Raw genomic sequence first — 27,410 nt, forward strand, 5'->3', positions numbered from 1 at the left:
ATCTGCATGACCGCGCACCCCGCAGCTTGTTTGAGTAAAGATTCCTCGACATGCAACGCCGACCCACGCGCCAAGAAACACCAGAAAGTGACATACTGCGCCCGCGAAGACCAGGCCGCAACAGAGACCGTCACTCACCGCAGTCGTGCCAAAGCTGCTGCGCGTATCGTTCTTTGAGGGTATCGACTTGCTCCAGAAATATTATTAGTTATGTGATTAATCTCTATATGCCAATTTCACACCGCTATTTTATACACAGCAGCCCGGGTGATCAGGCGCATCAAACAAAGCTACTCCCCGTCTCCCCACGGCTCCTCGACCGATCCAGGATCGTCCCGCTGTCACCAGAGCTCGCGTACCCGTGCTGCGTCGTCTTTGTCGTACCCGTCGAGCTGCTAGTCATGGTGACCTCGGTGGTCCTGACGACCCCTCCGGACCCGGGGCGCGTCGACAGGTCCGCCTCGCCCGGGTACATGAACTCGGAGTCCTTGCCGAGCTTCTGGAAGGGGCTCTTGGTCATGTTGCGGCTGTTCATGTGCGAGGTGTTGCCGCCGCCGATGGTGACGAGCTCGTTGGCGCGGCTCCCGGACCGCGACTTGTTGCCCGTGCTGCCGAACTGGCTCGACACCTTCCTGGCCAGGGGCCGGAGGGTCGGCAGGCACGCGCAGATGACGCCGCAGGCGCACTCGACCACGCACCACGTGCAAGCCGTGGCGAGGGTGACTGCGTTGTTTTGTTAGGATCCCAGCGGGGCCAATAACCGCTGATCGTGCTCGGGGACTTACAAGTAGTATCGTTCGGGTCAAACTGCATGATGGTTGAGAACCGGTATATACTCGCAATGAGGACGCTATGAGGTGTTAATATCGGGCGTGTGACCACCTGGACCGACCCCCGTCACAGATCTAACTCACAAGCTGCCAAGGCCGAACGTGCAGATCAGCGAGATCTTCTGTGCGAGCTGGGTGTGCAGCGCCCAGACCTGCTTGACGGGCATGATCAAGATGGCAATGTCGGTGACAATGTTGGGGACCGCGTTACCGATGAACGACCCCTTGAGATCGATACACTGGCCGGCCACCCAGGGCTCCCAGGCCACGTAGATGGGGTTGCACTGGAAGATGCAGACGAGGACGATGGCGATCCACCACCCGGCCACGGTGCCCCCGATGATGTAGGCGGCGATCTTGAACCCCCGGCTTGGGAAGATGCGGAGGTACATCGCGAGCAGCGAGAACTTGATGAGCGCCACGGCCGTGACGTACATGCACTCGAAGCCCAGCAGCAGCTTGAGCACGTTTTCTATCGCGTCGAGGTTGAGGGTGCTGGCGTGTCGGCCCATGCCGGAGTCGACCACTATTTCCGGAGGGGTAGAGTCAGCGACCTGTCAAGGTGATGATAGAAGCTAGTTGATGCTCCATTTGGAAGAGCAATAAGGTGTGTGTGTGTCCTTACTTCCATAGTTTAAGCCGCCGATCACAAACACGGACACCTGGCGATCTCGGGTAAGCACAGATCCTCGATTTACGCTCGCGGAACCAGGTACGCGGCAAACTCACCAGTCCTGCGACAATTAACCAATCGTCCGTGCCGTATTGCGCAGTTACAAAATGTCGAGCCCAGAACCGCAGAATCACAAAAATCGTGGAGAGGACGAGCAGGATCGTTGTGGTGGTGATCTGCGTCGGGCCCGTGTTCTCATTGGCGTCGGCGGGAGTCGCCATCGTGACGAGCTCCTGTGCCCTCATCTTGCCTGCCTGCCTGCTGAGCAGTGGACCTTTTCAGGTTCGCGCTGGCCGAGGTACCACCATATGTGGTTTGCTTGGTTTGACTGTTGGAACAGCCACGAGGGCGGAGCAGGCAGACGTGTGAAAGGAGGTCTCTCGCGGGCTGGATAGGATGGATGGGTGAGACCCGTGGGGAGGAGTTCGAGTTATCATAGGGGGACTTGGGGGAGTAGGAACAAAGACAGGCATTCGCGGTCGACGTATTCAAGACCAGAGTCGTAGTATCCGCCGGGGAGGCGGCGCAACTGTGGGCTCCTGCTAGGGCCGAGGAGTGGGTTTGTCGGCAGCGCACGGCCGCTGTTCTTGTGAGAGTGCAACTTGCATCAATCCTGGGAGACCGTGGAGACTTTTTACCCCTTCGCTTAAGACCCGAGAATAAGAATGTGCAACGAGTCTTCCCAGTCTCGTCAGCCTCTCCAGTCTGCCAGTCAGGTTTTGACGGCCCGCCCCTGGAAGAGGGGGCAGCAGCCCAATCCCCCGCCGCTGCGTTAGTCGAGGGGTCCCCTACAAGGGCCGTCCCTGATTGTATATTGGGTTGACATGTCTGGTCAACCTCGGGAGGCGGGCCATACGACATGGCGCGGAAATATACATGACACTATACAGCGAATGCGACGTCTCGCCGGTTTGAACTGCCCTGTCGTGAAGGAACTGCCGACTGAACCCTGAGTGGGATCAGCGGTCGATGGCATGTCAGTTAGCGACCTTCTTGCCAGAATAGGTTATCAATATTTCAATTAAGTTCGACAGCCCACAATGAGGAGGCTAGGCAGGCAGGCAGCAGAGCACTGTGCAGCTTTTTCCCCTGCCAAAAACGGCTGACCCACGGGGGACTTCGAAAAGAAGACCAACGGGTGGAGGAAGAAGCCACATGGAAAGAACAGGGCCCGGCTGTCGAACTTGACGCGCAGAGAATGCAACACAAAAGGGGTGGTTGCCCCCGGAACCTCAGGCGTTGCAATCCGGCGTCTGTCGATGTACCTGTGCGCGCCGGCCTACACTAAAGCGGTTGACAGGCTGTCACATCGGTCGTGAATAGCGGCTCATATTACCTAGGTACCAGTGGCCTTCGGCTCCCACTTACCCACTGCTAATATAGGGGGCCAACGCGAAGGTCTGAACCCCGGGTGGTAGACAAACTCTGAATGCACGGCCACATCCGAGTGGACAATGGTTCGCAGGCGGAGATTGGGTTCAAAGCATGTCTCTTTCTGTCCACGCTAATGCGCAAGATGCTTTCCATCGCCCGGCAAGGTGGCACACCGGTCCCTTCATGCCTTGCATCGTACACGTGTAGCGCGGCAGCCGGGGGAAGAAGGCGATGCTACATGTTACTGTGATTGAGAAAATCAATCGCCACGGCGCATCTAGTTCCTCTCGGCCGCTGATGGTCAGGGATGGCTGCTCGAGGATCCTCGTCTGGATGCCCAAGTGTTTCGGTCCGGGCGAGATCCCGCTGAAGGCGTGTTGCATCCTCCCAGGTTGACCAAATCGGTCCCAAGGTGAGAGTGTCCTGCGTACAGCATTATGTAAGTGCTCTGCAAGTACCTTACATGCTCTGCAAAGTACCGTGCAGTGAGGCTCGCATTGTCAATTAGTCGTCACCGATGAGACTCGATTCGGACGCGGTAAGTAAGCCTCCTACAACTGTCAGCGGTCACGTGAAGAGTTGCTTCATGTGGATGTATCCTTGCGACACCGAGGGACTCTGAGGAAGCTTCCGGACGTGGGTGGGGATATAGCTTCTAGACAATGCCGAGGGTTCACTGCTGGCCGTGGGCCGACTTCGTTACCGCCTCTCTGGGTCTGGAAAGTTCATGTTGGACGCATTCTGGAACGCCAAGTATCTCACAGAATGAGATTGAGTCGCATTAATCGACAATGCAACAAACAGATCCCGCTGTGATATGGTTGTCTGGTTCAGATCTTGACGAGCGAGTGCGGCTGCGGTTCAAACTTTCGTACGGAGTGCACCCCACATCTTCGCAGGACACTTCCGAGCCGCAACGAATGGCCCACAGAAATCATCCGCAGCATGACTCGCACTATCCGATGGGCCAAGTACCTAGGTAGCGTAGACCCTCCGCCATCCCGTGGTGGCGTGTGGAGGGTCCGCCGGGATGTCGATGGGTTGCCGTTTCAGTCGTTACAGGGACCAAACTGATGGGTAGCAGCAAGGATGAATGGTCTTATACGCACGCTAGTTTGGTGGCTCTTGTGGGCAGCATCCGACATCCAAGCCACGAGGCCGGATAACGTCGAGATGGAGCCCCTTTCTGGCACGCGCTGCCACGAGATAAATCCCCCGGGGTTGCTCAATTCCAAGAAGCCCCGATCCGTACTGCACGTAGTATTTGCGGCCCAAGATAGCAGTGTCTGTTCTCGACTTGACCATTTTTGACGTCGCACGAAGCCAGCCAATATCTTATATCAAGCATACCCCACATCCCGCCGACCCCAATTGCCCCGTTCACAATCAATAAAACATGTCTGCCAACGCACAGCCTGTTTTTGTCTTCGCCCCCGGCGCGTGGCACACGCCCGACTGCTACCAGCTCGTGCAGGACAGGCTGCATGCACAGGGTTGGGAGACACGGGCCGTGGCGTACCCGTCCGTGGGGGCCGAGCCCCCGACCAAGAGTGCATTCGACGACGCCGCCGCAGTGCGTGCCGAGGCCCAGGCTCTCGTGGACCAAGGCCGACAGGTGGTCCTGGTTGGCCACTCGTACGGAGGCCTTGTCATCAGCGAGGCTGCCAAGGACCTGGCGTACAAGCAGCGCAAAGCTGAGGGCAAGGAGGGCGGTGTCGTGCTGCTGGTGTACATGTCTGCCTTTGTGGTGCCCAAGGGCTTCAGCCTCATCCAGATGCTGGGTGGCAACCCGCTGCCTTGGATGGACATCCAGGTGAGTATCCCGCGGGCCTGCTGCCGCTCATGTACTGACACACAAGCAGGGCGACCGCGTGTACGCCCGCACGCCCGAGGAGATCTTCTACCACGACGTGCCTGAGGACCTCACAAAGGCGGCCGTCGCCAAGCTGCAGCACCAGTCTGGGCAGGTGTTCCGGGACGAGGCGACGTACCAGGCGTGGGAGGACATTGAGAGCATGTACTTCTTCTGCGAGGACGACCGGGCGCTGCTGCCAGCCATCCAGAAGCAGATGGCGCCCATGTTCGGGGCAAACGGCATCACCTGGTCGACCAAGGGGTCTCACTCGCCCTTCCTCGCCGAGCCGGACAACGTCGTCGAGGGCCTGCTGCACGGTGCCAAGGAGGTTCAGAAGCGGATTTAAGCACAAGGCCTGGAAGGACGAGAGGGACGAACGATGGCCCTGCTGGTCGGGTTCTTGTCAAGCCTTGATTGTGTAGGCGAGTTTACCCCATGGCTGGGGACTTGATACCCAACGCGCAGCACGAAATCAAACCTCGTCCAAACATGCTCTTATCTCCAGACTCCATTTCCTGCTGCAATGATTTTAGAACCCGGGCGGACCCTGTGGCCCAAGGTGAATTCAGGCTCAGGATCTCGTGAAATTTCCTCGGGGCCTTGTCGACTAATCCCTGTGTTTGCAGGCCAGTAGTAGTGAATGTGTGGGTCTTGTGCGGATCGGCCCTGATGAACCAAGGGACTCGGGGAGGTGCAAGTGGGCTCGCATTCGCCTGGCAGAGTTGCAAGTGGATTTCTTGGTCGAAAATTGCATGTGGCAGGGCTCCCGAGTGGGTGGTGTTTATGAACGACTGACAGCAGCAAGCACTCAATCTGTAGTTGACCCCATGGGATCTTGCCCTCTGCCTGCTTCGTCCCTACAATGACGGGTTTTCGATTGCCTGCGCACGCATGGTGTGGGTGCGGATGCTGAGGTTGTGAGACGAAAGGGTCTGTGAGGGCAGATCTCGGCGAGGTGAAAGGTGAGAAGTGGGGACCTGGGGAGGAAAGCTCAAGCTTCAACGGCCAAATCCCAGCCGTTCCTGGAAGCAAACGGTGGGGCCTAAACCCTGAACGGTGGGCGACAGGGTCGGGGGGTGGGCGGGGGAAGGGGGAAGGGGGTCCCCAACCCAGGAGCCACTTTTCAACCCCACCATGGGCCAAGAGTTATCGAACCATCAAACAACCTGCAAGAAGACGCGTAATTTGCCTTGACCATCGGCGACCAACCACCAACAATCCACATTTGGCCATCGCCTGACAACTCGTGCGCACCCTCCTGACTCGTTTGCCATCGGTCAGTCGGTCCTGTGGGCTCGCGGGTGCGCGGCGAGAGGGTCAAGGGCAACAGAAAAAACAATGCTGGTCTCACGCCTGATATCAGCAGCAGCAGCAGCAGCTCGAGCTCGAGCTGGAGCTCGGCCGGGGCTCCGACGCGCCCTGAGGAGGCCGGCCGTATCAACACCCCACCCGGCCGGGGCAAGGCGCTCATACAACACCGCCGGTGGCTACGACTACTCGCAGAACCCCGTCCCTCTGATCCGGCCGGTCATCTGGGCAGCCACCGCCGTGGGGACCATCTACTTCACGTGTGCCGCCTATGATGTGTGGCAGGACATCAAGTCGTTCAGGGAGGAGGACCGCCGCGGGCTCACTTTTGACCAGCTCGAGACGGAGCACGCCAGGCGGTGGAGGCGCAGGACCGTGTCGGAAAACATCTTCACGCCGGGGCCCATCGCGGCCGGGTCGCCGAGCAGCGTGTGGGACAATCTGAGCGGCCCGTCAAAGATAATGGCAGGCATGACGTTGGTGAACGCCGGCTTCGTGGGTCTCTCCAAGGCGCCCTCGACAGCCGCCCAGGGGTGGTGGGCTAGTCTTGGGCACACGCCAGCCTTGCCCTGGTACAGCAACTCACAGCTCTTCACGTCCATGTTTGCGGTCAGTCACCCTGCACCCTACCTCCCCTCTTGCGTGCAGGTCTGACTTGCCTCGATCCAACAGCACAGTGGCGTGTTTCATCTCGCATTGAACATGATGGCCCTTCTCAACTTCGGACCTTCGATGGCAGCCGGCCCGCCAATCTCGGGGTCAGGTAGCCACTTTCTCGCCTTCTACCTCTCAACCGGCGTGGTTTCTTCTCTGGGTGCCCAGGTCGCCGCCCTGGTGTTCAAGCAGTCGAGGTACTCCTTCGGCATCGGTGCGTCCGGGGCTGTCCTGGGCGTGTTTTCCGCATGGGCCATGAACCACCCAGACGCCACGGTCCGCGTCTTCCCGATCCCCATCTCGTTCAGCGCGAGAAGCCTGATCGAGTTCGACGTCGTTTTCGAAGTCCTCGGCGTGTTGGGTGTCTGGCGGGCCCTGCGTCTCCCCATTCAATTTGGCCACAGCGTACATCTTGTTGGACTCGGCGTCGGGGCTGCGTATGTGACATATGATAAGAAGGCACAGGTATGGGCCACGTCGAGAAGGGCGGCGTTCAGGTCCATGAAGGTTGTCGGCCTTGTTTGAGACGGTCACGTTATCACAACAAGGTGAACACATTTATGTCTTGCCGGGCATTTTTTCGCTGAAGCGATCATCCTCCCCGGGTAAGCTCCCCATCTGCACCTGTCACCTCATCGATCTGGGAAGCCAAACCCGTTTGGATCAGGCACCAATCGAAGTGTCACAATACACTCAAAGCGCGCTCTATTACCGGAGCAGTGGTAGCGGAGCATCATCACACTGTGCCATGAAATCAGCGAAGTGTTATGGCACTTGGGCAACGGCCCATCTATGTCTATTGCCTCTAGCATAATACTACATCAACCAAAACGCCGAAAATCACGCTCTCGGTAACAATCCGATGCTACATATCCACCTTAACACGTCGGCTGGAAGCTCTGCGCAACGCAGACCTTCCCGTCAGGCTGCGTGGCCGTCTTGGTCGCCTCTCCACCCCCACTAGTAGCCTGCCAGATCGTGCAGGCTTGGCCCTCAGCCTGGCAGGAATCAATGATAGTGCACTTATCCCCAAAGTTCGCATTCACACCACACAGCTCCCCGCCGTTGACGGCCTTGACGCCCTCGACGATGATCTCCCTCGGCCCGCCATTGTTCGGGCAGTTGCCACAGCTCCGCGAGAGCTTCCCATAGTTCTCAGCGTAGAAGTTGGAGATGTGCACCGTGCCGCGGCCGTCGAACTGCACGATCTTGTCATGGGCGCCGAACGCGCCCCCGCCGTTGATGTAGCTGGTGCCCGCCGTCTGCAGGAACGTGAAGGCGTCCTCGCAGACGCTCGCGAACCACACGTTGTTGAGCGTGCACGTCCCCTGGCAGTGCACGCCCTCCGCCTGCCCCTTCCCGATGATCACGTTGGACAGCGTCCCCCCGTCGGCCACGATGAACATGGCCGCGTCCTCGTTCGTCTCGACGCCCGGCATGCACACGCTCGGCGACCGCTCGTACGTCTTCATGCCGCCGTCGAACTGGGACGGCACAGGGATCGCGGCTGCCTCCACCACGGTCCCGGCCGAGGCGGGCAGTTTGCTCGAGAGCGCGGCGGCGGCTCTGCTGGTTCCTGTGCCGCCGCTGGTTCCCGTGAGACTGACGCTTGCCTTGCCGCCGCCGCTTTCTGCGTCCTGGCTGGGTCCTGTGCCGCTGCTACCGCTGCTTCCGCCCTTCGTGCCGCTGCCACCGCTGCTTCCGCTCCCCGTGCCGTTTGTGGATGCGCGATTCTTTGGGAGAGTGAGCACTGGGAGCTCGGCTCTGGAGTTCTGACCGACGACTAGTGGGTTGCTTGCTGGTTGTCCCGCCCTTGCGCCGTTGCGAGAGCAGCTTTTGCCGCTACCTCCGGGTGCTGACTGGGCGTGGGCCCCGGCTGCCAGAGCCAGCAGGGAGAGGATGGCACTGCCTTTCATTTTTGCGATGTGAAAAATTGAAGTTGAGTGTAATTAGGTGGAAGAAAGAGAGAAACAAAGTTAGTAGGAGTGTTGATGATATCCGAATGGAATGACTGGCTTGTGATATCCGCCCTCATCGTGAACAGCGGTCCTGATAGGTATATATGCTCCTTCTCATTCTATGCCCCTGGCTGCAATAGAAGTGCACTCGAGGCCGTCCTGACCAAGCTAGCCGGGTGAGGCTCAAATGTGGCAGTTTTTTAGCGTTAGGGGACGCCGAGGGCCAGGTTAGCCTGGAAGCTCCAAATAGGCACGGAAGCCCCCCTGACGTGCCCTCGGCCTTGTCGCTAGGTCTCGCATGCGGAAAACAATGTTTCGCCCCATATCTAGGCAGCTGACAGCCCGTTTCACGTCAGTCATCTCAATCAATTGGCCGCAACAGGCTTCCGCAAATCCTCGTTGTGAGCGCAAGGCCTTCTCTAAGAATTTAAGTGTAAATAGCGTTAAATTCTAACTATCGACTAATAGGCTTCCCACCCCCTTATTTATACACTAAATATCCTTTATTTAGTATTTAGACGCTTTCATCTAATAAAGCCCTTTATAGTCTAACTGTTTTTAATAATTATATATATAAAAACAGTATTTCTTTATTAATTATTTGGAAATATATTTTTATAACCCCCTATAAGCTATATATATATATTTATTTATATATATATATATAAATTAAATATATAAAAATACTTAATAGTTAAAAATCTTAATTTTTTTTAAAAAAAACTACTTTTATTAAGTTATAAACCTTTATAAAGGAAAAATAACTTATTTTATATAATAATAAAACTTAATATATAAGAAAAATATACTATTTATTATATTAAAACCTTTTATAAAAGGAAAATAGTACTTTTATTAATAATAAAAACCTTTATTATAGGAAAAATATATTATTATATAGGTAAAAATTTTAAAAATTTACTTTGGGTATAATTTAAATATAAGCCCTTATAATTTAAATATCTTATTTTATTTGATATTTATTTTATATAGGTTATTTATATTATTATTATATTACTTTATAGGTTTACAGTTTATAGGGTTATTTTTCACAATTTAAGTCAAGAAGTTTATATTTATACTATAATATCTATAAAACTATATTTATATAGTAATTTTATTAGACTATATGCTTAACTTTTGTATATTTTATATATAATATATATAGTATATATAGCTTATATATGCTATATAAGTTATTAAGATAAAAATCTATTATTTTAACTTTTATTAATTTTATATTATTTTTATAAGTTGTTATTTAGAGTATTATAATATTTTATTTTTATTTTATTTTATAATATGTTAGTAAATAAGGATATTAAATTTACTATTAATTTTCTTTTAAATTATATAAATCTTTAAATTTAATAAATAATAATCTTTTAATTGGTTTAGTATACTAATTAGTTATATTTTCCTTTAAAGGTATATATTTTATAGTTATTAACCCTCTTTTATTAAATTTTAGGTATAATAATATATTATATTTATATGTTTAGCTTTTATAAAAACTTAATTTTTAGTTAAACTAATAATAGTATTATTATTTATATATATAATAAGTTTATTTAATTCTAGATTTAAATTTAAATTTATATTAAAATATTTTAATAAATTATATAAATATATAGCTTTTAAAAGCTTTTTAAAGCTATATATTTAGCTTTATAATTACTTAATATAAGTATTTTTATAGTTATAAGTTATAACTTATAAGGTTAATTATTTTATTATTTTTAGAGAATATAAATATATAATTAAATATAAATTGTTTATTATTTAGGTTATTATCTTAATTAAAATTAAAATATCTATATAAATTTAATTTTCTATTATATTTATATATTTTAAATAATTTAGGAATTTTAATATATATCCTATAACTTATTTAATTCTTTAAAATACTCTTTACTAGGATTAAATATATATCTAACTAAATTATATATAAAATATATTATATTTATATAGCTTTTAAACTTAAATATAGTATAATACCTATTTATTTTTAATAATTATTTATTTTATTTTTAAGGTTTAATTTATATTTTTATTAATTTTTTTAGGTATAAAAGAAGTTAATTTAAGTTTTATATCCTTATTATTTTTATATTAAATTTTTAAGTATTTTATTAGTATATTTATTTTAGTTTATAGTTAGAGTTTTTTTATTTATTATTATATTATTTTCTAAAAGGAAATTAATTCTCCTAATAGTTTATATTTATAGTTTCTTTTATTTTATTTATTATATTATTAACTTTATTATTATTACTATTTATTATTATTATATTATTAATATAGTATATTAATATAATATTTTCTTTATTATTTATAAATACTTTTTATTATAAAAGTAGAATTTAAATTTTAATTTATTTAATTCTTTTTAAATATTTATATTATAAATTAAAGCTTTCTTTTAAGTTATATAAAGCTTTATTCAATAACTCTATACTATCTTTTTATATATATAAGAAAGTAATTTTATATATATTTTTATTAATATTAAAGTATAAAAATATATTTTTATATTATAATTATATATATAATAGTTTTTATTTATTACTATTATTAATAATAATATTTATGTTTCTAATCTATAAATTATAGTAAAGGTTTTAGGTAATCTACTCTAATTTTTAATTAAAACTTTATACTACTTAATAGGCTTTATAATATATATTATTTAATTTATTAGTTACCTAATAGAGCTTTATTATATTAAAGTTATTTATAAATTTCTTTTAAATATTTACTTCCCCTTTAAAGGCTTATAGGTATTAGGTATATTATTTATATTTATTATATTATATATATTTTAACTTATAAACAAATTAATTTTATCTTTTATAGCTTTTACCTAATAAGATACTTCTTCCTTATATATAGCCTTTTTAAGCTAAAGGGCTCATTTATTCCACTTATAGTTAGTATATATAGAGTTTTATATTATTTTCTAATATTATTATTTAATTACTTAATAATATATTCTTTATAATATATAAAGCTTTATATTCTATAAAATCTCTTTTCTAGTATAGGATAGTAATTTATATAAAATTCTATTTTATTATTATTATTATTATTATTATTATTATTATTATTATTATTATTATTATTATTATTATTATTATTATTATTATTATTATTATTATTATTATTATTATTATTATTATTATTATTATTATTATTATTATTATTATTATTATTATTATTATTATTATTATTATTATTATTATTATTATTATTATTATTATTATTATTATATAATTCTATTTCTTTATTTTCTTTAAATATAGAATTATTATCTTTATTTATAATATATTTACCTTCTAAGATATTTATATCTTTAATCTATACTATTTTATTATTAGTATATATTTTATATATTTTATTATTTTATTAAAGTTAATTAATACCTCTTTTTATTCTAAAATCTAGTTTATTTTATCCTTATTATTATTATAATATACTATAAATCCTATAATTTAATATAATTTATAAATAAATTATAATTATATAATAAATTATATAGACTTTTCTACTCTAAATCTTTTAAAATATAATATTATATAAATATATATTAAATATAGTAGCTTCCTTATAACTTATATAGTAAATTAATTTATAATAATAAGTATTTTATTTTATTTAATATTATTAAATTTCTTTTTTATAAAATTATTAAGTTCCTTTATATAAAGAGGTATTATTATATATAATTCTATTATTATTTAATATTATTTTAAATTTTTATTAATATATTTAATACTATTATTAATATTAAATTCTTTTATTTTTATTTATTTTATTTTCTATTATATTTTTATATTTATTAAAAGATTTTAATACTTAATTTTTAAACTTTAATAGATCTATATATAAATATTTAATCTTTTATTTAGAAATAATATATAATATTTATAATTATTATAAGTATTTTTAAAAGAACTAATTATATTACTATATATTCTTTTAATATATTATAATTATATAAATTATTATTTATTTTATTTTTTAATATTATATTTAACTTTTAAATATATATTATACTTATATAATAATACTTTTATATCTTTTAAAAATTTAATATTTATATTATTATTTTTAATATTATAAATAAAGAGTCTATATATATATACTCTAACTTATAATACTATAAATATATATTTAATAAATCTTTATTAATAATTAAAAAGAGTTTTTACTTATATTTAATAGTTATTTATTTTACTTATATTTATATAAGTATTTATTTTAGTATAAAGTAATCTATTCTTATAATAGCCTATTATTTCTATTTTATTAAAAACTCTATTTATTACTTTTACTATATTATTTTTAAATATTATATTATATATATACTTTATAGTTTTAAAACCTAATATATTTATATTAAATTTTAAAGTATAATATATATTATTTAAAATTATATTTTATTATTTATATTTATTTTTAAATCTCCTTTTATTTTAATATTTATTTTACTAATATTTCCTAATTAATATTAATATTTATATATTTAATATTACTTAAAAATTTATATCTTTTATAATAAATATATTTATATATATATTTAAAATAAATTTTATTTTATTTATTTTTAAACTATTTTCTATATATATTATATTATTTATATAATTTAAATTTTTATTAATAATATTATTATTATTAAGAATTTATTATATATAAAGTATACCTTTATATCTTCCTTATAGTCTATATTATTATTATAATAATTTTATAAATTAAATTTTAATAATTTTTCCTCTTAAACTAAGGATTTTTATATTATATTTATTTCCTTTTCTTTATTTCTTTATTCTTACTTTCTTTATTTATTTTATTATAAGTAATTAATAATTTATTTTAAAGAAATTCCTTTTTCTTTATTATTTTAAAGTTTTTCTAAAAATTATTATAATTTTTATTAATTTTATTTTTATTTTCCTAATTTTTAATACTTTTTAAAATAAAGAAAATAATAGTTATTTTAATATAGCCCTTTATTTTATAATAAGTATATTATAATATATTTTTCTTATTTTTATTTTTATTATTATTTTTAATAATAAAAGTATTTTTATTTTATTTATTTTTCCTTTTAATTTATTAATAAAGTTAAAAATATATTCTTTATATTATAATTATTATAATCTTTTTATAAACTTTAAATAATATTTTAAATAAATTTAATATATTTATTATTTAATAAGTTTAATATTTATATTATAACTACTTAATTTAATAGTTTTATATTATTAATAGATAAATTTATAATTATTAGATTAATTTTATTTAAATAGTTTTCTATAATATTAAAATTATTTAGTAAGGTATTAAAAATTCTTTTAATAATAAAATTTAATAATAAATCTAATAAGTTAATATAAATTTTATAATTTTTCTTACACTATTTTAATAATTTTTATATCTTTTATATATATAAGTAGGCTATTTATTACTATAAGTTATATATAAATTAATACTTTTTAATCTTTTAAATATTAAATTTTTAAAATTATTATTTTTTAATAAGATTTTCTTTTAATAAAAGGTTTAAGCTTTAATAGACTATATAATATAATTTAATAAGCCTTTTAATTTAAAGACTTTAAATCTTTTAAATAAAGTTATATTTTATAGATATTTTATAAATATTTTATAAATTTATTTATATATATATATATATATATATATATATATTAATTTTAATATTCCTATAGAATATATATTAATGAATTCTTTGTAGATTAATAGATATTCTTTAATATAATTTATAACCTTATTTAATTTTATATTATAATATTTATTAAGTTAAAATATAAATTAAAAATATTTTTATAATTTTTAATTATAATTATTAAAAATAAGAATATTCTAAGGTTAAAAATATCTTTTAATTTAAATTTTCTAATATAAAAATTAATAAATTAATTATAATTATTAAATTTAAATATATTATTCTAAATATTTCCTAATAAAATAAATTTAATTTCTTATATAAAGTATTATAAACTTTTATATTAAAAAGTTTTATTTTAAAATTTATAAAGTAATTCTTAATATAAATATCTTAGAATATTTATAAATAAAAGTTAAAAGTAACTCTATTTATAAAGATTTTTATAATTTTAAAATATAAGTATAAATAGATTTTACTTTATTTAAAAGTAATTATAAAATTAAGTTATAAGAGGAGTATTTATAATTAAAAGGTATTTAAATATAATATAAAATCTTTTATTCTTTTAAAATAAAATATAATTATAAAATATAAATAAAATAAAGATTATAATATAATATTTCTTATAAAACAATTCTAATATAAGTTTTATAAAATAATTATTTTTAAATAATTTTATATATAAAAACTATATAAATATTTTTAAAAGTATTTTTATTAAATAAAATATAAAAAGGAGTATAAAAATATTTTTTATTATTTTATAAATATAGTTTTTATTGAGTTATAGGGGAGTATTAAAGATAATTTTAGGTATATTATTGGTAGTATAAGTAAGAGGTGTTACATAACTCTTTTTTAATTAGTTATAATAGATTATTATTGTTTTATTTAGGAAGGTACTAGTTAACTTAGTTAAGATTAAAGATCCAGGCTTTATAACCTTTAAGAATTTAAGTGTAAATAGCATTAAATTCTAACTATTAATTAATAAGCTTCTTACCCTCTTATTTATATATTAAATATCCTTTATTTAATATTTAAATACTTTCATCTAATAAAGCCCTTTATAATTTAATTATTTTTAGTAATTATATATATAAAAACGGTGTTTCTTTATTAACTATTCGGAAACGTATTTTTACACCTTCCCTCTAATGGGCAAGACGGATGCGTGAAGGGCAGCAAGACGAGTAAATGGAGAACCGTTTAGAGCTATATTTTGTCTCTGCCCATGGATTTCCTGCTCGTTGCACAGCCCTTCTGGTTCGTCTCAATAATCGTGCTCAATCGAGCCATCGTCACAGGGCCACCTGGGCAAGACGGGACGATTGTCCTGGCGCAAGCAGGTTCATCTATTCAACGCCGCCGAGGCACAGGCACAATAGGCAGTTTCTATCGGCTGTCGACGGAATGCAGCCAAGAGGATCTGAGTCGAGAATCCTTACTATGCCGAGTCTGGTATGTGCAAGTGATTGATTGCCCTATCTGGCCTCGCTGAGCTTTTCATGACCAAGACCACACAGCCACTTTGAAGACTACAGATAAAACAATGACATAAATAACTCAAACAATTCCTTGGCAGACTCAAGAAGTCGAGCTGCATATTAGGGATCAAAACCACATTGGTAGTCGGTGCGACGGCTTCTATGTTGCACAGAATCCGAGGCCGTGATGCTTCACCAGTGGCTCACACCATGGGAGATCCACTCTGACGGCAGTCAACATTCTGGCTCGGCAAAAAGAGAAAAACAGTGTAACCATATGCGTCCATAGCGCATGTGCCTCGTCGAGTATGTCGGCTATTTGGTGGAGGTGCTGCTTATAACAGCTGTGGAATCGTGGCGGCAGCAGTGTTGTCACTGATCCACGCCCTCATCAAATCTCCGCATCTATATTTGCACATCCTTGAGGCCGCTCCTGAGCTCAAGGAAGCGGGTATGGCCATCGGCATTGCTCGGAGTACACTAGCTATCCTAGGCTGATCGGTCCTTCGGCCTAGAAATGTGTCGACCAAGCTGGTGCCATACTGATGAAGGGTGTCAAGTTCATGTTGCCACAGGGCGAAGACAGTGAAGGCAGCATGACCGATGAAAGTGGATCAGACAGCTCAGAGAAGACGCCTCAGGAGCATCGTTCATCGCGTCGAACTGTTGAAGGCCCTGCTTGCTCATATCCCCTGCGGATCGTATGCATGCTTCCAAGAAATTGCAAGAGGTCGACCAGAATACCTGTGTTACCATGTCCTTCACCGATGGTTCAACTCATGAGTTGGACATTCTCGTTGGTGCCGATGGAATTCTCAGTACTAATCGTTCGAAAGTTCGTCATAGGCGAGATGTTGACGATCTCGTGGCCTCGCCACAGAACAACGGCGCTTGGTTCCAGATGATTCTTCAGCCATTCGAAAGAGCTCAAGCGAGCGTTGGTAAAGGACTCGTAGATCTCAACGATGCCCGTGAATGTGGATTGGCTGCCCAGATGGTCACGCTGCTTTCTTGATGCACAACATTCTGGGCGGGGATCAGCTCGTGCAGTTTGCCATTGCTTCACACGACAAGTGAGCCGAGAACAGGTCTTCGGACCAGTGAAAACGCGTTGTGCGTGCAGAAGAGTTCTAACCGCTGTTTCAGTATTGGCCCGCCCATCTCAGCAAGGCTGTCAAGGAGGTGAGACGAACCCATACTAGCACCCGTCAACTGGTGCGTTTCGCCTCCCACTTATCCACTGCTGGCGGGTATTGGGGGGGGGGGAGGTCTGACCTCTGGGTACCTCGGCCTACGAAAGTGTCCCTACGAACTTCATTTTGACCAAGCTACACTTGCAGCTGATTTGTAGTCAACCTGAGCACCAAGCGTTATATTTGAGAATATCCCTAGGCGGCCAGCTATGTTTCTGACCCAGACTGTCTGGCCGGTGACGCGGCTCATTCGGCAACCACATTGGATGGGGTCTGGCGGTGGCATGTCTATCAAGGACAGACTAAATTCTCAACAGCCATGTTGCAGACATTAGAGTTAGAACCTGTAGCCGAAAGACAACTGCCAGTGCTTCCAATGCGAAGGTACGGTATTTTATGCCATGTGTTGCCCTCACATACATCCACCTTCTGCCCTCGGCTGGCTCGCGACATTACGGTCCTTGATCATTTCTTCCACTGGCAGGTCCTCGAACTGGCTGCGGTTGCCCATGTCAACACCGCGTTTCTGCACCAGCCGTGCATATTCCAGTGTGCTTTTCTTCCACTCGTCTCTCCCAATCTTCCCCTCGATCATATCTGCCAATGTCATGGCATCAAACGCAGCCTGGCTCGTGCTAGCAACCGTGTGAGGTCTGAATCCCGCCAGTGCGTCTCCAATGAGGATCACCTTGCCACCGAGGAACTCGTTCTCGTGGCCGGCCACGTCGGTGATTGCCTGCACGAATGGCTTTTTGGTAGCACGCACAATCTCGGCAAACTGCGGCGGTAGCTTATCCTTTGCGATCTCGCGCTGCTTCTCCCACGCTTTGGGGTCGGTCTTCCCCGGCGGCATCGTTATTCGATGGCGTAGGCCGTCTATATCGGTCAATAGTTCGGCGAGTTCGGGCGATGGCACATCGAGGGATTTGCTCGGGAAGTTGGTGTAGTAGACGAAGTTGATGAGGCGCTGGCCTGGCTCCAGGGTGCCTTTCTCACCCGGAATCAGGTACGCGAGGATCTGGATCCCCTTTGCGTGAAAAAAGGTGAAACGCTCCGAGAAGGCCTCGCGGGTTTCTGGGCTCACTTGGTCTTCGCGAATGGTCCCGCGTAAGGCGACATATCCGGCATACGTGCGTTGCAAGTTTGGCTCGAAGACGCTGCGGATCGTGGAGCTTGGCCCGTCGGCACCGATGACAAGGTCGGCTTCGAATGTACCCTCATGACCCTCGACTGTTTGATACGACACTTGAACCTTTTTTTCCTGTTCTGTTACACCTGTCACCTTGTACCCATGTAAATGTTTGACATCTCCACCCTCAGCTCTTTGCTTGGGCACATCGCAGTATTCACTTTCTACGCCGTCCACGTTCGCTCGCAGCATATAGTAGACCAGATCCCAGCTGGTCATACTCTGCACCATGTCTTTTGTGTATATGATTTCCCCTTCCTTGTTGAGATATTGGCGTCTCTGCGATGAAACAGCGAATTGTCTTCCACAACGGTCATAGCGTTTGAAAAAGGCGAGAGTGTCCCCGCCCGCGACTATACCTGCGCCCTGATCATGTAGCAATGGTGTCGCATTGCGCTCGAGGATCGTGATACGATGTCTCTGAGGGTGACTTGAGAGCAAGTGCGGTGCAGAGGCCGCCGAGGGAGCCACCGACCTTGTCAAGTTAGCGGTTATGCGCAGTGAAATCATGCCCAGGTGGGTACCTAGGTAATGCGCACTATAACAATGTCGAGCGGCCTCGTCGTGCCAGCTAGAGGGCTGTCGTGATCCCCGTTCACACTCCTCGATGTCATTGTAGCGGTTACAGAGACAGTGTCTCAGAATGTGGTGAGATTGTGATGCAAGTTCAAATTCAGGACCTGGCTGCTATTAATGGAGGATGCGTCGATGAGCCACGTGGGGAGGGGAAGGTACTTGCTTGATCATTGAGATGACGCGGATATCGGGACTGCTTGGAGAACAGGCTAAGTCAAGCCCCCACCCGTCGCCAACTTCGTGATTGGGTGCTTGAAAGCATGATGCACAGTTGTAACCTGCAGCTATGAATTATGCCTAAACAGTCTGTGTACAGTAGCCTAGATGTTGAAGTTGTTCGAAGCAGCTTCAACTCTTCATTCTGGTTATGTGATTCTGAACTGCTAAAACGACCAGATATGATTGTGGCCATCTTGAGGTAGGTAGTGTCAAGTCTGGATACTGAGATAGCTGTGTCATCTTGACGTCCCAATAGCTGGTACGGCTTTCGGATCTTGTGATGGCGTTTATTATTGAGAAGCCTAGGAATTATTGGGGCAGGCTTTACCTAGGTACGTTTGAACGGAACCTTGGAAGTGGTGTTAAGCAAATGAGTTGTACATACTGCCGCCAGCACCATGGCAATGGTGGTCAAGGTTAGCTACCTAGGTAGCTTAGCTACAACTCCGGTACAGTGTTACGGACGGTGAGCAACACCAACCACTGTTGCATGTTCACTTGTTTTTGAGGGGCAATAGTAGTGCATAGAACTGTTTATGAAGCACGAAAAGGTTGGAGGGCTGTGCTCCCTGCTCACTGTTGGTCTTGGTTCGCAAGTTGTTGGCAAAGGCCAATACTGCGGCATGTTGGATTGGTACGTAGGTATAGACAAAGTTGGCTCCGCGTTCGACCTCGAAGCATGCAAATAGAACTGAAGTATGTACAATGATTTGTCAATCAACCACCAAGCTCCCCTCAACCAGTCCAGAGCGCAGGGCCGGGAATCTTGTAGCTGGTGATGGTGGTGTAAGGGTTGAACAGGATACCGGGGTCGGTGGCCTTGTACAGGTTCACACCGAGGGTGCCCCCAGATGGAACCTTGGTACCTGAGCCGGTGACTTGGATGTTGATGCAGAAGGGGTACGCCTGGGCGCCGTTGGCAGAGCCCGCGCCATGGGCAGCGATGGTCTCGTGACGGAAGACGTATGTGCCGGCCTTGAGCGTCTTGGGCACAGTGATTGTCCAGGTGTTGTTGTTGTTGATCATCTCCTGAGCAGCCCAGACTTGGGTGTTGTAGTTGATGCCTGCCTCGTCGATCTTGGTCCAGAGGAGCTTGGACTTGTCGATGGAGGAGGGAGAGCCGCTGTAGGGCGCGATGTAGGTGAGCATTGGGCCCAGGCCGTGGGGCCAGGTAGTCCACTGGAACTGGATGGTACCGCCGGCGCTGACTGTGCCCGCAATACTGCCCGGGGCCGCGTTCTTGTGGCAGTTGATGTCTTGTGTTCCGAAGCTGTTGGGCTCTACAAAGCCGTTGTCAATGGCTTCCTCGTACCTGGCATCGTGTCAGCAAGACTTTGCAGTTACGCAAGTCAGACAGGACCTTAATATCTTACCATCCTGCGATTGCGGGAAGAGTCCCCCCATTCTTCACGAGGTAGTAGTAATCCACTAGAATATCATCCCTCGATCAGCTGTTGCTTCAAATGTTCGACAACGGTTCGACAGGAGCAACCGCAGGACAACGCCCGTGGATTACTTACAGATGTAGCCTTGGTTATACTTGCCGTCCGTAACGAAACCGGAGACAAGACCGTGGGCAAGGGCAGTCGTGGCAAAGCCACAGAGCGTGGCGGCAACTAATTTGAGAGACGGCATCCTGGCTTTCTTAGCGAACCAGTTGATGTGTGTTGATCGCCGTTTGTGATGTCAATTATGCAAAGACGATCCCACATCGGACCGGGACTCTGGTACCCTTCTTATACTCGGCCTGTCTGTTCGACGTTAAAACTGACATCTTGATTTCTCCATTTATTTATCAGCAACAAAGGCTCCGACCGCTCCGTGCAAAGCGCACTGAACTGTTCGCCGTGCTGTTTGTAAATCCGGAACGCCAAGGCGCGTAGTCCAGGCATGACAGCGGAGGGTTATCTCCCATTTACTCTTTTGGTCTTCACAGCGCAAGAAGGGGGCGGCTGCCAGCCAATAAACGGATTGTTTCACAAGACCGGACCAGGATTATGCCACATGGAGGAGCACAAGCATCATTCAATATAGGTAAATTGTATGATGACTCGTTCCTGATTAGCGGAACTCACTGCGGTCAATTCTAGACGAGGACGAGAATGGTCCGTTTTTACTATCGGGTCGGTATTTGATCGACGATCTCTGGGTTAGGTGATCATTGGAATGAAATACACGATCCAGATATTTGCTTTGATAATCAGTCGATCAGGGCTAGGAGCATCTTCCTGCTGTGATCTGAGGCCTACGTGTACCCGTACTACTGTCAACTGTCGCATTACCTAGGGCTCGACAACTATGCCGAATCTCACGAGTCTGAACCTAAAAGCTGAAGGTACTCGTGTGACTATTTCCATGTTGTCTTACATGTCCACACCCAAGATATCGCCAAGCTGCCGGGCCGGGGCACAAGCCACCGGGTGGGACAAAAGGGAAATTGTCGCTGAACAAGGCTTAGAAGTCATCGAGTGTCAGGAATCGGGTGTGTTGCTGTGCTTGATTCGCAGTGGACCACGCGGCCCAGACGTGCAATTGTAGTCTACGCGGTCGAGCTCCAGACGTCTCCTGTCGGGTGACCATGCGAGGCTGCAAGGGCGGCATCCTGCTCCGGTAGTGGCCCCGGAAAGGCGGCACAAGTTCTACAATTTGCTTGTTCAACACTGTCTGTGCGAGTGCTATTTTTGTCATTTTTAACACAAGAAAATCGGTGACCGAGATCTCAGTCACCCACGCGGCTTGCCACACCAGATCGGGTAGCCGGGGTCTGCTGCCGGTGCCCCTGGTTCATTGTTGCCATCACTAGTCTCCTGATCACCGGATGCCAATTTTGCATCAATAAGAAGTCGTCAGGTAAGCAGACATATTAAAGTGCAAGCGGTACCCACCGGAATGAACCTTACAACCTAGTACAAATCATGTCTTTCGCACCTTGGCACGCAATTTGGCCAACCTCCAGCTTGACTCAGATGCACTGAGGTTCTTGAATCACGCCTGCAGCCAGATGTCGCACTGCCAATTCTATCGACACCACGGACACCATCCAAAAGGGAGCTCTGTTGATAGAATCATAACGGCGACAGTGACTCCGATGACCCGAGCGACGCATGTCTATTTCACGGTTCCTAGAGCTTGTGCTCTTCTTCAACTACTCCAACGTTCTGCCCTCATCAAAGTACATTCTGGACTAGGCTGCCCCGGCTTATCCCGATTTCCAAGAAACGTTCCGTATGGCATAATCTGGTGTAGTTAAGATTTATGACTGTTCACATAATTATCATGTGATGGCTCCCACTGGGAACGTTCACTATTACTAGGATACTCATAGTCCCAAATCGCTTGATCCGAATGAAGGCGTGATGTATAGCACCGACGAACATACTAGTGGGCATTCGAGCATGCTCAAGTCGCTTTCCAGCCGTCCTAGAATATGCCATGAAATAATGCAGTAGATTCCATGTCTCCCGGTTGCCCTCTTGTGTACAAGACTCCAAGTTCACTACCTTTTGGTCCTGTTGCTATAAGTGGGTCGGGTATGGTTAAGAAGATTGCAACTATTATGCGTTGGTTCCGTGGACTGGTGTGCATTGATTCCTTCACCAACTAATCCTGTGATTTAATTCAACAGCGGATGCATGTCGCCTCCATTCCCAGGCCTTCTGATGGCTGTTTCTTTGATCGAGTAGATCAGCGTTCTGAGTCTGTGTCCCTCCTGCCAGTTGGAGGGCCCATCACAGCGGAGGCGGCCCCTTCTCGTACTGCTTCACCCCCTCGGGAATCGGCAGAACCGCGCTGCTGGTCCAGATATGCATCACGTCCTTCCATTCCAAGCCTTCCACACAACCGGCCTTGAGACTGACCATGCCGATGGGCGTCCCGTCAGGCTTATGCAGGCGGTTATACAGCCGTACCCCGCACTTTGGGCAAAAGTAACAGTGCTTCGTGTTGCCGCTGTCGGTGGACGTGGTGAACGACTGGAGCCTGTTCGTGACCTCCGATGGGATGTTTGATAAGAATGAATCCGCGGCGTAGAACGCGGAGGAGCCAAACGCAGATCCCGCTTGCTTGCGGCACGAGGTGCAGTGGCAGCAGGCGAGGCGCAGCGGTTGCGCTGTTGGTGTGCGGAAGGCGATGTAGCCGCACTGGCAGCTGACTGGCAGCCCCTGATCCGCAGTTTGAGTACCCTCTGGCATGGTGAGGTTGTGGTTTAATCGAAGAAATGCGAACTTTCAAGTTTGTGTCTGGGTATGAAAAGCAAGCGTGAGTCCTTACTTCTATTATGATCGAGAGTGGAGTGATTTGCCACTCTAATAAGGGTTGTAGCTCATCCCGGCATTAGCTTCTGACGATTAAATCGCGGCTTTCACCCATTTGCTCAAATCCAAGGACCCCACCGTAGGGCGTCTTAGGTAGAGATAAGGCGGGCCATAGTTGCAATGACAAATATCTGAGACTCTGTGTAACGAGATCAGTTACGCCCTTCGGCATGTCAATCGTTGGGCAGTGCAGTCAACAACGATGTGGAGGTATGGGCAAGGAGTGGACAAGTCTCCCGATAAGATTTTAGTGCTGATGGAGTGGCCCGCACAGCCCAGGCTTTAAGGGATCACCCTGCGCGGAATTGAGGCAGAGTGCGAATCGTCGATCGGTAATGTTCTTTGCACATGGAATCTCTGTTGGAGCGACTCTTCCACAAGTGGACAAATCGAATCATCGCGGCGTTGGCCACAAACAGCAGCATCCATGTGGATTCTGGTATGGGTTGGACTTAAGCATGACAGGTCACGGATCAGGGTCACAGCTGCAAGCATGTTCGAAGTTTGGTGACAGAAAGTCGATTGTGGTCCCTTGTATTCGCTATGAGAAGTTCTCAAGCTCGACTAGAATCCTCCATGCCAACGCCAGTTGACCGAAAACAGAAACTTGTATGTCAGGCGCTCAGCCATTGTCGGAATGAACGCCCTGTGTTGCGATTTGCGACGCCCTGCTTAGCAAACAAGGTTGCCGTTGTCGTTGCCGATGTACTGGTCTGTGTGGCTTGTATCAGTAACTGACACCGGGGCAGGGGAGGGGTTCAAGGCAGAGGAGACTTACTGAGAGCAAAGACGTTGAAGACAGTGCCACCGCCACTGCAGGGGCCGAAGCAGCCAAAGTTGGCGCCGAAGTGCTCCTCGCCACCAGAGTAGTGGTTGGTACAGGTGCCCACAGAGTTGGTCAGGCCGCTCGAAGGAGGGTAGGTGAAGCCGCAGGCGTCCCTGGTCCAGCCGAAGCAGCCGTTGAGGTCCAGCTGAGACAAGTTGTTGTGCAGGCTATCGACCTTGCACTTGGCCTTGAGCATCATGGAACGGCCCTGGCCGCCGTTGAGGTTGGTGATGGAGAAGTCAGAGCAGGAGTCGAGGAAGCCCCTGGCAGCGAAGGCGGTGCTGACCATGGTCAGAATGGCCGCCATGATGATGGTGATGAAGGAGGTCTTCATCTTCGTGTCCTGTTCAGTGCTTGTTTCTCAGGGTAGATTGGGGCTTCTGGTGTCAAATGAAGGAGTGGAAAGAAGGAGGCAGAAGTTGGTTGTCGAGTTTGCAAATTTTGGAATGTTGATGCTGCAGCGAGGGGTTTAAATATTGCAAGAATGGTCGGTGCAGCTTGCAGCCGTCATCAGTCAATGGTCGGGGGTCCACATTGGAAAGTGAGTATTGCGCATGTTGTCTGCCTCTGGATATGATCTGGTTGGTCAATGGGTGACTGACCACAGTCACTGTAGATGTGAGGCTACCCGAGTGTCAAACAACAGCAGCAAAGTCGTTTGGTCTCCACACAAGTACAATTTCTAGGACTGATCAAACAGTTCCTCTCAACACATACTGATAGGCAAAATGTAGCTAGAAATCATGCGATCGATGGGCAATCAAGACCTCGTATTCGACCTCTCTGCCCTAGCTGAAATCGTGACTTGCAAAATGCAAATAAGACACTCGCAAGGGCGTCCGCTCCTGACAGACTCCGAGGCGGGGTTCAAATCCTCGATTGGCAGCGAGGGTCTCGGCCCCCTTCCAGCCAGGCCCTACTCGAGAGCTACGCCTCTGTGCCTGGAGGCGATTGATCTATCGGCTGTGCAGCTCGCCGTTGGCCGACCCAGCGGGTCGTTTCCAGCCACCTACTGACTGATGACGACGCTTTGACTGGGCCTTGGCTGCAGTTCATGTGCTTAAATTGTAATCACTGTCGAGGAAGAGGACACGACAATTCAGTGATCGATACGAATATGTGAACACCTCGAGTTTTGTCCTCGAGAATGCTCGGTTGAAGTTCAAAAGGTAGCTTCAACAACCCATCACTCAAGCATCTCCATCCATGATAAAGCCTTAGACTCGAACCGTAAAAAGCATCGACACGCCCCCTAAAAACGTCGCTTATGCCTATGCCCGCGCCGTCATCAAGTGGTTTCTTTTCTAACCCCCATACATATAAAACGTAGGTGGCGCCTTCATACAGTGGTAAACGTTCAAGACCATACGTGAGGCAATGGCGACTTGGAAGACGATGGTCTTGGCGCCCTTGCTTTGGTCAATCAGATTCGCTATGACTGCCTACGTACATCACAAACCCGAGCGACAGGCTTCATCCCTAGAAGCTGCTCAAGGAAATGCTGCAATGTTTTCCTTCACAAAGTCTTTCCAGGTCGTGGGCGGCGAACCGGACTTGGCCAGAATGTTCAGACTTTCCTCCAGACTTTCACCTGCGTAATAGCCGACACCATCGAATCCACTTTCAATTTCGAACATAATCGGCCCAACAGGCGGGGGCAGCCACTTCATAAAGGTATCCCAGTCGGCCTTCTGCACCAATCGAACAGGCTTTCCGGTGATCTCTTGGAACTCCGAGATGATTCGAGTGGGTGTGTAGTAATCTACAGACGCAAGCACTCTCTTTCCAAAGATCTCCGGCGTGCTTTTCATCATTCCAACGACGTATTTGCCTTCCGGGGAAAGTCAGATAGATGTTCCTGAATGAAGGTAAAGGGAACTTTCTAAGGTTTGTGATGATATACTTACCAACATCTTTTTCATTGTCAATCAGAGGAATTTTGGCCTCGCTACTCCCAGGAATGGTCCAGACGAGAGTTCCGTCATCACCCTTCCTAAAGTTCTGCCAGGGAGGAAGTATGAAGTTGTGCATGAAGACCCCAGTGAGAACAAAACTGCTCGGGATGTTCTTGGCGCGGATGTAGCGCTCCACTTCGGCCTTGGCCTCTGTTGGGTGTACATTGGGGCGCTCGCCGTTGGACAGTTCGGCGACGGAAAGCAAGGACGAGAAGATGAGATGCTCGACTCCCAGCTCTTCAGAAACATCTGCAACGTTCTTGCCTTGGGTCTTTTCCAAGTCCCATTGATTCACGACCGGCGCGGTCATCAGGAACACAGTATGAGAACCTTTCAGAGCGTACCTGACAGAGTCCTTTGAGAGCATGTCGGCCTACGCCATTAGCATCTGTCGTGACTGGTATCAGTAGTATGATGGGTATCGGGAACATACCTGGACCATCTCGACGCCTCTGGCGCTTAATTCTCGTGCCACAGGTTTCGATACATCGCGGGCAATGCCTCGGATTCTGAACTCCGCTGAAAGAGTACCATCCGCCAGGACAGCTTCCACGACAGAACGACCCTGGCCACCGGTTGCCCCAAACACGCTCAGAATCTTTGACATGATGAGGGTGTTGTATGGGATCAAGTTTTGTTAGCTAACTTCCCAGGCATTGTTCTCAGTTCATGGACTCGTGTGATCATCTTTTATATGTTCTAGAGTTGTGGAGACATATCTGAGTTCGGGACTCGATCATGACTGAGTTCGGGACTCGATAATCGTCAAACCTTAACAAGACAAAGTCCGATATGTCCGGTTGAAATGGAGAACTACCGACTGTGGAGACCACACCGCTATTTCCGGCCAGTTCTCCACGTCAGTCGACTGATTGTACGTGCTTAACGATATTGTTATGAATCGGCTGTTATGAATCGGAAAATGCGGCCCAATTTTTAAGCGCCAGTCTACATCTTGAAACACATGGCGGTTGTACCGCCAGATGGGCGCTGGAAGATTATTTGACATCATCGATATTGCAATGAGTTTGTCTTTTGATTCGCTAGATGCACGGCTTTGATTGTTATTGCAGGCTCTTGTTAAATGTGATAAACGTCAACGCCAGGGCGTTGTGGAACGATTACTAATGTAACCCGAAACTCTCAGGAACTCAATACGATTTGCTGAAGTCTTTACCGAGCATCAAAGCGCCTCCGGCCCCGCCGGTCTCGTTGTCCTGCTTCAGGATCACTTACTCTTCTCCACCCAAGCGATCTGCTACTTCCTCGGGATGTTGATTGCCCCGGGGCCCCCGCGCTTAAGCACTGACC

The 27,410-nt window shown here is 44.4% G+C and overlaps 8 protein-coding genes across 8 annotated transcripts; 2 read left to right on the forward strand and 6 right to left on the reverse strand.

Moving 5' to 3' along the window:
- Window positions 1-71: 71 nt before the first annotated feature.
- On the reverse strand, window positions 72-5,698 carry KVR01_006466 (uncharacterized protein). The gene is made up of 6 exons (XM_044782427.1): window positions 2,872-5,698; window positions 1,560-2,804; window positions 1,456-1,492; window positions 915-1,356; window positions 786-850; window positions 72-723 (listed from the first exon to the last, which is right to left on the reverse strand). Exons 2-6 carry the CDS (start codon window positions 1,746-1,748, stop codon window positions 281-283), a joined length of 1,176 nt encoding a protein of 391 aa, XP_044645269.1. The 5' UTR covers window positions 1,749-2,804; window positions 2,872-5,698; the 3' UTR covers window positions 72-280.
- On the forward strand, window positions 4,274-5,078 carry KVR01_005853 (uncharacterized protein; the record flags this gene model as incomplete). The annotated part of the gene is made up of 2 exons (XM_044788692.1): window positions 4,274-4,690; window positions 4,740-5,078. 2 exons carry the CDS (start codon window positions 4,274-4,276, stop codon window positions 5,076-5,078), a joined length of 756 nt encoding a protein of 251 aa, XP_044644656.1.
- Window positions 5,699-5,910: 212 nt separating the features above from the next.
- Window positions 5,911-8,318, forward strand: KVR01_005744 (uncharacterized protein). The gene is made up of 2 exons (XM_044793663.1): window positions 5,911-6,649; window positions 6,713-8,318. The coding sequence occupies exons 1-2, from the start codon at window positions 6,071-6,073 to the stop codon at window positions 7,217-7,219; spliced, it is 1,086 nt and encodes a 361-aa protein (XP_044644547.1). The 5' UTR covers window positions 5,911-6,070; the 3' UTR covers window positions 7,220-8,318.
- On the reverse strand, window positions 7,573-8,610 carry KVR01_005805 (uncharacterized protein; the record flags this gene model as incomplete). The annotated part of the gene is made up of 1 exon (XM_044794872.1): window positions 7,573-8,610. The coding sequence occupies one exon, from the start codon at window positions 8,608-8,610 to the stop codon at window positions 7,573-7,575; it is 1,038 nt and encodes a 345-aa protein (XP_044644608.1).
- Window positions 8,611-17,433: 8,823 nt separating this feature from the next.
- KVR01_005880 (uncharacterized protein) lies at window positions 17,434-20,717 on the reverse strand (the record flags this gene model as incomplete). Its single annotated transcript, XM_044781898.1, has 3 exons — window positions 17,434-18,685; window positions 18,748-18,781; window positions 20,660-20,717. 3 exons carry the CDS (start codon window positions 20,715-20,717, stop codon window positions 17,434-17,436), a joined length of 1,344 nt encoding a protein of 447 aa, XP_044644683.1.
- A 2,016-nt stretch (window positions 20,718-22,733) lies between these two features.
- On the reverse strand, window positions 22,734-23,214 carry KVR01_006099 (uncharacterized protein; the record flags this gene model as incomplete). Its single annotated transcript, XM_044794862.1, has 1 exon — window positions 22,734-23,214. The coding sequence occupies exon 1, from the start codon at window positions 23,193-23,195 to the stop codon at window positions 22,734-22,736; it is 462 nt and encodes a 153-aa protein (XP_044644902.1). The 5' UTR covers window positions 23,196-23,214.
- Window positions 23,215-23,990: 776 nt separating this feature from the next.
- On the reverse strand, window positions 23,991-24,451 carry KVR01_006457 (uncharacterized protein; the record flags this gene model as incomplete). The annotated part of the gene is made up of 2 exons (XM_044789597.1): window positions 23,991-24,031; window positions 24,097-24,451. The coding sequence occupies 2 exons, from the start codon at window positions 24,449-24,451 to the stop codon at window positions 23,991-23,993; spliced, it is 396 nt and encodes a 131-aa protein (XP_044645260.1).
- Window positions 24,452-25,634: 1,183 nt separating this feature from the next.
- Window positions 25,635-26,731, reverse strand: KVR01_005921 (uncharacterized protein; the record flags this gene model as incomplete). The annotated part of the gene is made up of 3 exons (XM_044784600.1): window positions 26,533-26,731; window positions 26,052-26,472; window positions 25,635-25,975 (listed from the first exon to the last, which is right to left on the reverse strand). The coding sequence occupies exons 1-3, from the start codon at window positions 26,704-26,706 to the stop codon at window positions 25,635-25,637; spliced, it is 936 nt and encodes a 311-aa protein (XP_044644724.1). The 5' UTR covers window positions 26,707-26,731.
- Between the last annotated feature and the right edge of the window lie 679 nt (window positions 26,732-27,410).

Source organism: Diaporthe batatas, assembly GCF_019321695.1.
Source record: "Diaporthe batatas strain CRI 302-4 chromosome Unknown Contig00006, whole genome shotgun sequence".
In the NCBI taxonomy this organism is placed as follows: Eukaryota; Fungi; Ascomycota; class Sordariomycetes; order Diaporthales; family Diaporthaceae; genus Diaporthe; species Diaporthe batatas.